The 10,924-nt window shown below is 41.5% G+C and overlaps 1 protein-coding gene across 1 annotated transcript in view; it reads right to left on the minus strand.

Annotated features, from left to right (window-relative positions):
* reck (reversion-inducing-cysteine-rich protein with kazal motifs) overlaps positions 1–9,238 on the minus strand; it is a 75,468-nt gene extending 66,230 nt beyond the window's left edge. The window contains exon 1 of the mRNA XM_076721360.1: positions 9,089–9,238. Within this exon, the coding sequence (XP_076577475.1) occupies positions 9,089–9,161 (73 nt within the window). The 5' untranslated portion in view covers positions 9,162–9,238. The remainder of the gene's footprint in view (positions 1–9,088) is intronic.
* Positions 9,239–10,924: the final 1,686 nt, after the last annotated feature.

Below are 10,924 nucleotides of genomic sequence, written 5' to 3' on the forward strand. Positions count from 1 at the left end.
CATCAGGTGGACACAAACCACCACAAACATCCCTCCAGTGAAATGATACTTTTGTCCTCAGTCTGCAGCATGTGTGAAGAGGCAGAACTTTCCACAACAATCACTCTTGAGTCATAGAAGACGTTAAACAACAGCTTTCACATGAGTAGTAGGATAGTAATTCTCATGAAGAATAAACTAACTTTTCTATGAAAAACTGGTGGTATCGCTTTTACATACAAGCACCAGAACAAATATCACAATACAGGACAAAACAGCAAACAATTACAACTACACCCAGATAAAAGCAGGGTAAACATAACAAAGCTGAGCAGATGCTGAGGAGAAACAAAGATTTGAGAATTTTCAATATACTTTCATTTGGAAAGTGCCTGATTTTCTGTTTATGTTGTTACCAGTCCAACTTATTGTAGTGTGTGTAGACTATTACAAAAGGCTTTTTCCTTCAGTTTTGTTTTCCCTCCAACGAAGTGCCACCCATCAGGGCCGCCCCACTTCAAATGGCGGGGATAAAAAGCACTATTTCAACTATGACAAACAGTCTGGAAATAGCAGCCAGGCTCACGACTGAGAGCCAGCTGCTGGGACGATAAGGAGAGGAATTTCAGTGCACCCCCTTCTATTTAAATGTAACATTACTCTGGGTTTCCTGCCACCCAGTTTCCTGTGTGTGTATGTTTGAGTGGGAGGAAAGAGTGGACATAGCTTGGCACTCTTTTGGGGGGGGGCATTTGCAGTCTTCAGAGAGCATTAAATTAAGCCTTTTTACCATGAGAAGTCTCCTCTAATGTATTAGAAGAGACTGGACAACACCCCCAACCACAGCAAATGTGTGGTTTAACTTCTTTCCATGACGTGATTCAAAACAACTTGCAGAGACTTGACACTTTCTAGAATTAGACTGATTGTTCACAAGGAACATCACATCTGCTTTTACTGTTGTTTAAGTTGCATCATCATGCCAAAGTACTGTGAAGCACAGCTGAAGTGTGCACTGCATTCTCACATACATACCAATACTTTTACTTTAAATGCCAACAGTAGTAGCAGACAATATCTTCACTGTGAAGGGTAGAGCAACTTCCAACAGTTTCAGGTTGACTGCTAATTTGTTCTTCATATTTTGGAATATGCATGCATGCATGCAACAGAAGATAATGAACACGCAGCAAACAGGAAATATGGATTGTTTAAGAGATCTCCAGGTGAAATATATGACATAGAGCAAGTTAAGTCATCAAATTAATAAAAGCAACAACTGCCTGGACAGTAGGAAAACACTCAACATGCAGATGACAAAACTATTTTGAGTTACAGATTTCAGCTTTAAACTTTTGGTGAAGGTAAATAAGCAGTGATTACATTCACCCGGATGAACAAAAAGTGGCAGTGTTGGGACAGACAGAGCCACACACACACAGAGCAGAGAAGCCTTTTTGTAGCCGCTCTCCTTCCTGCATTCCTCAGAGCTGCTGTAGATTCTGTGGGGGGTGAGTTTAATGGTCGGAGGTCAAAGGTCACTTCCTGTGCATTGATTAATTGAGATATGCCATAAGGAGCTTTTTTGGCCCATAATGGTCTAAATATTTTTAGGACTTTTCACGCTTGTAGGAATGAAATTAGGAGGGTGAATAATGTGAGTTTGATAGTGATCTCTTTTACAAAAGGAAGATCCAAGAAATGAAAGTAAACTGGTTTGGTATGTGGTAACATCTGATGACTGTGAAGTTGAGACTGAAAAACTTTTGTGATTTTTATTAAGTTTCCCTCACTAAAGACAACCTCTCTGATAGTGTTCAGCTGGGACACTGATGAATGGAACTTCTATCTGTTCCTGATACAGAACTAATATCATCTGCCAGACGCCTCAGACTGAAATCTGTGAAAGAGACATGAGACTTCAGGGAGACTGAGAGGTTTCTCTCAAATGTAATATTGAAGCCAGTGTTTAGCATCATTCTGCTAATCAGTTAGGAGAGGAAACATCAGGGCATCTCGAAGCAAGCCTGCTCTCAGTGCAGTTCTAAAAAACGTACGACCCATTAATCAAACCTTTACACTGCTGGGTGTTAGGAACAGATTACTGTTACTATTATTTCACCAGCCACTAAAGCCACTAGAGCAGCAGACAGTGACTATTAGCCAGCTCATCAAGAACTCAGTGCAGAGCCTCAGCTCAGCTGATGCTTATCTTTGTCATGAAAGCTTCCAACACTGCACGGCTTACGGTTCTTGTAGACCGTGTCTTTACATCATTTCAACAGTGTCAACATGTTTAATGATGGATGTTTATCTTGGTTTTGGTACACATTTTCAAGCTCAGTGGGTTTGGAGTTTTCCCTTTCAACGTTGTGCTAATTGGAGCTACCTGTCGTGCGGGCCCTCTTTAACTGTCAAGCAATCCGAGTGTGTTTATGGGAGTTAAAAGCAGAATCCTGGTCCTGGTCATTATTATTGTTTTTATTGTTGTCATTGTTTTTCTTTTGTGGTTTCAGTGGATTTTTAATTAAATATATAAGTTTACTTTTGTCTACTTGGCCAATGAACATGATAAATGAAACTGTGTAGATTTTTCCATTGCATCTCAGTAACTGGAAAATGTATCACACTTTCTGGTGTGTGTGTTCGCGTGCATGGTTATGTAAGGAGCTGGAGTGACCAGTCCAGCCACATGCTGACCAGGTGTGTACTAGGTAACGTACAGTCGCACACACCAGCCACGCATCCACAAAACCTCCGGGACACCTGAATCCTATCAGAGAAAGAGCAGATGTCAAACACACACACACACACACACACACAGCTCCACATGGTGGACTGTGTCCTGCCCTCTCATTTCATATTCAATTAGCAGAATCAAAGGAGGATGCAGACCCGACCCACTGTATCGTGTGTGTGTAATGGCAAATGACATAATGAGACACATATGGCCACATAGAGAGAGGCAAAGGGGGAGAGAACAGAGAGGGAGGTGGAAGGGGGCCAGAGTGGAGGGGTTCACCAACCGGGAAACCATTCAACATTTCCGCTATATCCAGTCAGGTGTTTAAACTAAAGTGCATCAGTTGATAAGAGTTCTGTCTTTCATTTGCAAGTAAATTGACTCTTGTCATATTTTCAGTCATGGTCCAGTGGAAAGAAAGACCAACATCTCTTTACATCAAGGTTACTCTTTCCACACACTCAGTGCTGTTTTTAGCATGTGCAACTTGGTGGTATGACTGTAATATCACATCCTAAACATGATCACAACCAAAAGCAAGGCTCACTTCTGCTTGCAATGTGCACATGTGTGTCCTCAACATGAGTCCCATATTAATCCAGTCTAAGTAAAGATATACTAATAAACCCCCAGGAGTGGAAGAAAGATTTTTTTAAAATAAGAATCACAATTCCTATCTTGTATGATTCTGAATTAATTCACAGATTCTCCAGACTACCTTGTGTGTTGACAGAACCGTGTCATCAGGGCACAGTGAAACTTTCCAGAGCTAGAGCTTCTTCAGTTCATCTTCAATGAAAGAAAGGGTTTGGTCTGTGGATGCTATGGTCTGTGGATGCTATGGATGCTATGGTCTGTGGATGCTATAGATGCTATGGTGTGTGGATGCTATAGATGCTATGGTCTGTGGATGCTATGGTGTGTGAATGCTATGATCGTTATGATTATTAATGTGATTGTTGATATTGTTGTTATTTGTCTTTGTCTGATGTGAACGACATCTTGGAAAGTGAGGCAGACCACAACTTTGGCGAAGATGAGTACAATAACTGAAACGCACCCTTCCAGGAACTGTGTGTGTCCAGCCACAGCCCACGACGTCATCACTTGTTTAGACTGCCGTCCATGCTGTTTGTCTAAAACTGAACAATATGAAACATCATGGCCTCTTTGTGTCCATTTGGGAGATTTTTGCAAGTCTGCCCAAAACCCACAGACTCGCCTTTAGACGGTTACAGTAGAGGTTGAGTTAGCTAGCATTAGTGTTTGCTCAATACAGTCATTGAGAAAGCAATTTCTTCAGTAAGCAGCCTGTCTACTGCGCTGGCCTAACGTTAACAACTGTACATGTGTTTTTTTGCTGAGAACATATTTCAAAGCTGATTCTAAAAAGCAGCTGAGCGCCACACAGCAGCAACGGGTACAGGGAGAGAGAATGACTGTATGATCATGTCAGTATTTTTACATTAGTGCCAGACACTAAACTTTAAACAGCCGCTTAAGTCACTGTAACGTTAGATGCTTAGCTCACCACAGGTGACGACAGGGCTAGCTAGCCACAAGTGTCTCATAGTTGGGCTGAGCTTATGAGATAACACCCTCAATTCAGTTCGGTTTCGGGTCTGAACACTGCAGTGTACCAGTAGATTTACAGTAGTTCTGAACTTGGGATCCCACATCCACTGCGTTCTTTGAAGAGTGACTGTCTCTTTATAATAAACTGGCCTGGCATGAACTGTCACTGGCCCTGGGCCATCGGGCCATTGGGCCATGGGTTATGTCAGACCCTGACATTCTCAGTGGTTGTGTAAGGATCTGCTTTCTGTCAGTCATGACCCAGTCAAGCCAACAGATAGAGCTTACCACTTAATTACATTTCTACCAGGAGTGCCTCTGGGATAGGATTTGCTTCACAACAATTCATTTGTGGGGGAGAATGCAGATTTAAATATACCAAATACAGTATCCAGAACAAGAAGACGCTGAGGAAATGAGCAGAAAATGTTAATGTTAATTATTCTGTGATAGCACTTCACTTATTTATAATACAATGAATAGCTACAGAGCCAACGGTTCAGATAATATTCAATCACTTCACTGTTGCAGCCAGCCTGACATCAAAAGAGACTTGAGCTTTTGTCTATATGGAAAATTTTTGTAGGGTTCAGTAGTGGAAGAAGTATTCACTCCTTTGTTTGAGTACAATAGTAACACTACAGAATAAAAATATTCCATTAAGTAAAAGTCCTGGAGATGAAGAGCTGGAGGGTCCAAAATAAGTGATCCTTCATTGATCAAATAGGGAAATTCATTCTCGGCATTGAACGTATCCTAGTTGGAAGCCACTGAGCCACCCAGGGACCAATTCCAGTTCTTAGCCTGTGCCTTGGCACTAACAGGAGAAAATTAACGAACACACATGCATTTTGATGGCGAGGGTAACTAACCACTGAGCCACCCTGTGCTGAAGAAAGATATATATATGCACTACTCACTTTTATTTCAACTGGCAATAGACACATCTGTCAGGACATCATTTTTAAGAATTTGTCTAAACAAAAAAAAACTCCTTTGTTTTCATTCCTTAATGGGTGATTGTAACTGATAGTAATAATCACCATCATCATCAGAAAAGGAAAAGAATCAACGTCTACATCAAGCCAAACAATAATACAAAGAGTTGACAGAAATAATCATGGCCCATAAATACTACATAACAACCAGCAGTCATTCCCAAACGGCTGCACTGGGGTGATGAAATCATCATTTTCTAATCATGAACACCATCTGACAAATGCCATATTTATGGTTTCAATGCCATAAAGCCCCGACACTCACATCTGATGTTAGCAGTTTGCCGACCAACCCTGAATGAAAAAAGCTGTGACACTGCAAAACTCAACAGCTTCATTGATTTTTTTTCAATTTTTTCAATTCTGAATTTGATGCAGCAACATGTTTCAAATAAGCTGGGACAGGAGCAACTTCAGACTAGGAAAGTTAAGGAATGCTCCAAAAACACCAGTTTGGAACATTCCACAGGTAAACAGGTTCATTGGTAACAGGTGATAGCATCATGATTGGGTATGAAAGGGGCATCCTGGAAAGGCTCAGTTATTTGCAAGCGAGGATGGAGCGAGGTTCACCACTTTGTGAACACATGATTGTATAATGAGCATGGGCTCAGGAACACAATGCCAATTGACTGCATTCTGTTTTTAAGTACGTTTTACACAGTGTCCCAACTTCTTTAGTATTGGGATTGTACACACTGAAGCACCCAGCAGGAGTTTTAAGATTTATACTTTCTGGAGGCCACTTTGGAAAAGCTCTGTTTTGGGAGGAGAATAATGCTTTTGTCTTTTTTCAGTCTGGACAGAGGCCTAACAGAAAGAAAGAAAGAAAGAAAGAAAGAAAGAAAGAAAGATGTGTGTACAAATGTAACTAACTTCATGTGGACATACAGTAAAATGTCAGAGGTACTGTATGAGGTTTTCATGTGCTGCCGACAGCTGTATCCACTAGTATGTTAGTTAGATAGTTATATCAGTAACCCCAAAGTGTACTCGCATATCCAACACTTACGTTAAATAGAGGCTGGTTACAGAACTGTTGAAACTGCAGCAGGTCTCGTATATTTTCAAGTATCAACGATTGCTCCAGGCAGTTGTCCTGTACCTAATAACTCCACCTGGATATGAAATAACCACTACAATGCATCTGCAGCTACACCTGCACTCCGACAGACACCCTGTCGCTCTGCAAACGTCTAAACCTTAGCTACAGTCTGACGAGACTGCAGATGTTGCCTTCGATAGCGACGCTCTGCTTTGAACTCTACGTCTCCAGGGAACACAAATTCATTGCTGTACTGGAATATTCTCAAACGCTCCAGTTTCACATAGATTTGCCCAAAATGAGAAATTGCCAACCAAAGAACTGACCATCACCCTTCTTATAATTTCACTGGGTGTATTTCTATTTCTTTATATTTAGCCTTAACAAAACACGAGCAATGGGTTACTGGTTAGAAAAACATTATATTTCATAGTCAATTCAACAATCACTATACCATGGGATAGCCAAGAAATTCAACTGTGTATGCTGCACTTTAATCTTGTGCTCACAAAACTATAATTAGGTTTGCGGGACTCGGGCCCATGCCTGCTCACAGTGGACATGGAAAGAAAAGGGCTGCCGTTCACGTCCCTCCTTCCCCTTCTCTTCCCCTTGTGCTTTGAGGAGTCAAATTGGTTCCAGATGCATTCTCTCACGGCTAGCCTCCATAACCAAATCACAACATGAAAGAAATAAAGGAGAGAAGTTGAGCAAAACTGGATGGAGGAAAAAGTATGTATGGAATTTCTACACAAAGTGAGTGGAAGGAGGAAGGTGGAGAAGAAGCCGTGATCTTCCTCAGGGCGACACCAGCTGACCACTTTGCCACATGGTGCCGCTTATTCCACCTTTTTGGAGACCTTCATTACTGTGGCAGCCCTTTGAGAGACAATGTGCACCCCAAATGAGGATCTAAGAGCTGTGTTTCTTTCATGTTCCTGGCAGATGTGTCAGGAAAAAGACTGAGCAAAGTGATATTTGGCCAGAGCAAATCCACATCCTGCACCCATGTGGACCGAACATCAAAGACCTCCCCACCAGCATGTTAGACCAATAACCCTTCCCATGAAGCCCCTTAAAACTCTCGCTCGAGCAGGCTCGGACACACGTAGGAAGAAATGATATTAAACAGTGACAACAGCTGAAGGTCTCTTGAGGAGACGGCGTGCCAAATGGCTCAAACATGTGGCAACAAAGTGCGAAGTGGCAGCTCCATGTTGACTCAGCCAATTAACAAGTGAGAGCCATTTCAAGGCCAGTTGTCCTACAGCACTAACACACACCTCTGTTTGTCTAAGTGCCTTCACAAGTCCCAGTGAATGAATTAGGACTCTGAAAGGCGAACACACTGTTCATTCAGACACATTTTGTTTACATGCAGTTGTTTCTTTTAGCAGCCAGACTCCATTCAAAACGACAGGCGGTTTGATTTGCAATTCTCCTGCTGGTGAAAAGTGATTTAGGACTAAACCTTTGTGTTACAGACATCTAGGAAATCCAACTATAAATACATGATAACGTAATGATTTAAAATAACTGCGCTCGACGACTGTCAGTGTATACTAAGGTGTATTTTGGAGTCAAACTGATACTGGAATAGCACTCCTACCAGTTAAAACATGACGTGTGTTATGGAAGTAAAATGGATTTGATGCTTTGGGATGGATGACGAATTGCAGAATGGGTCCTATTAATTCGTAAAATAACTTCGGAATTATACCCAGAAGCGAAGTGCATTGCGAATAACCCAGGAGGAGTAAAAGTTTGAAATGAGTCATGACGTTTGCCGTCGGGGTAACGGTCCCTTTTTACTTTTTTCTGATCCGTTATGTGAGCTCTGTTTCTTTCTAATGCCCGTGTGTCTGTCACACAAGGAGCCGAACAAATCTACTTTTAAAATTATTCTAGCTCATCAGCAGACAAACGTTAGGAGGTTGAGTCCAAAAAAGGGAAATGTGTAACTAGCGGCTCGCTACAGCTGCCTATGAAACTTCAAAGGGTCAGTCAAAACATTTTCTTGTTCTGGGAAAACGCTACACAGGATGCTAACCCCATACGCCGTGTTCTACGAGACGGACAGAGCGTCAGGCTAATGTTCATTCCAATAATGGATAAACTCTAGGTATCGTTGTTGTGCTTTTCGGAAAAAATATAAACCTAAAAATCACCACTAAAAACGTTTCGGGGAATCTAAAAGATACACTCTTCAATTCGGCGCAGAAAAAAATACACCAATAATGATTACATTCCAACTTTTCCAAATGTTTTTTCCCGTTATTCTCACAGCCATTTCACACCTACGTAGACACTCGGTGATGGGCGGTAGCTAGCGCTGTGAAGCAGTTAAACGTACAGGTTTTATTGAAAAAACGGCAGGCTGCTGGCTATTTCGTTGCCCGAATTTACCATTAGACTTTTATGATTCTGAATACATCTTAATAACTGGTCTGTTGTGTGTTCACGTTACCTAATAAGCAAGGGAATGTCAAACTGTAGATTTGTGAATGGAGTTTGGCGTGATGTTCTCACTACATTAAGAGCGAAATCTATCGGGTCAACAGGATGCCTATTGTTATGGAATCAACAAGTTAGATCCGACCTGCAGCGTTCAAAAGACAGATGGCTTTAAGCTTGACTTCTAACATGTTCTGTCATTTCTTTAGCAAGTTCAGCAAAGCATGAAAGCAGGCGACGGTGGGCACACTGACTTACAGCTCTGAAGTTGAAATCATAAAGAGACAGACTCACCCTGAGCTCGGAGCGGCTGGCAGTAAAAGTTCACGACGAGGAAGAAACTGATTATCTGGAAACACACACGCATCTTATGGGACAAGAAGACATAGAAAACACTGGTGCTGTGACATGTTCCATGGATCCCCAGTGAGCTCTCTCTCTCTCTCTCTCTCTCTCTCTCTCTCTCTCTCGCTCTCTCTCAGCCCCCCGGTTTTCTGTGTGGATCGCAGGGGACATGCGCAGAACGGTCGACGAGACCGGTGAACGGAGACAAAAGCAGCTGTTAAAAGTGTGGAGGCAGTATTAACAAAAGTGACAGCTATCATCATTGTCAACATGTGGTGTAACATCATTTTCCTCTGATGGAGCACCATGTCAATTTACCCCCCTCCACTCTTCAGCTGATATCTTCCTGATACTGATATACACCATACACACTTTTACTAAGGATTCAATCAGATGTGACAATATAAAGATTGGGGTTTAAAACATAAGAAACAGACTACACTATTGAGTAAATATGCTGCTGCATGTTAACTGTGCACAATCCTGTAAATTTATCACCACTTGCAATGACTTGTCACCTTGCTTATAGCGATACAGTGCATTTCCATGCAACTTAGCCACTAATTCTTTCATTTTCCATACCAGCTCTGACCCAGCTCACAGGGGAGCTGGAATCTATCCCAGTATGCACTGGAAGACATGCTTGGAAACACTTTGCACAGGTCGCTACTCCACTGAGGTAACACACAGACACTCAAACACATGCACCTACAGGCAATGTCAAGTTTCCATTTCATACAACCTGCATGTCTGGAAAGTGCAGCACCAGAGGACACCCATGCAAAATGCATAGGGACAAAGCACTCAGTCAGTACAAATAATTCTATCATTGTTATGCATATGTTCATTAGAAGGGGTCATTGCTCCACTGTTCTTGCCCTGAAGGCTGTCAGGGAATCACCACACAGGCACTGAGCTGCTGTAAGTAATGAAACTACATGAACATTTAACAACTTCACACACTTCAGATGATCAGTGTGTTGATGTATCAACCTCCCCTGCATGTAATCTGTATGTAACTATAAAAGATAGGGGTTTCCCTGACAGGCGATACTAAATGCATGCTAGATTTAAAATAAATGCAAACATGTGTTTTAAATCGCTGCATATTAGATCTATAATGTTTTATGACATAATGCATCAGCGTGTAATTATGTATTTTGCAGTGGTCATAAGACATAATGATAGATGGTGGGGTAAAATTAAGTCCTGTCATGTGAAGTTAACCACCGCTGTTAGTATTTCAAAAACAGTAATAGGAGCAGTTTGATACAATGCTTCTTTTGGGGCAGAGGTTCTCACACTTTGTGGCTTGTCACTCCTTAGAACAAAGATATGTCTACTTTCCTCATCCTGTCACAGTTCATTTAAAGAGTAATTATTCTTTATTTTATTTGAATTCTTTATAGAAACCTGACAAAAAAGAATCTCCAGTAATTCATGTGAAAAAATGTTTTGAATACATTCTGAAATCAAATCTCATTTTTGTTGCAGGGATATGTTTTGTTTGTTTGTTTGTTTATTAACAACTTGGATTTACCTTGCTGCTCATTGGGGCCGTAGTGTAGGCCAGGTTGGGGACCACAAGAAAAAAAAAAAAAAAAACATAACTCAAGGTCCACTTCCTGTCTTTTTGTCCCTAGGTTCTGACCACATCTCATGATCTTCATTGTTGGGTGGAGTTCAGTTCCATTCATGTGTTCCATGAATGGAAGTTGGGTCACGTGATAACAACATTCACATCTTACCCCAAAACCATCGTTGAACATCCATGACACCACTGAA

This window comes from Chaetodon auriga, chromosome 21 (assembly GCF_051107435.1).
Source record: "Chaetodon auriga isolate fChaAug3 chromosome 21, fChaAug3.hap1, whole genome shotgun sequence".
Classification (NCBI taxonomy): Eukaryota; Metazoa; Chordata; class Actinopteri; order Chaetodontiformes; family Chaetodontidae; genus Chaetodon; species Chaetodon auriga.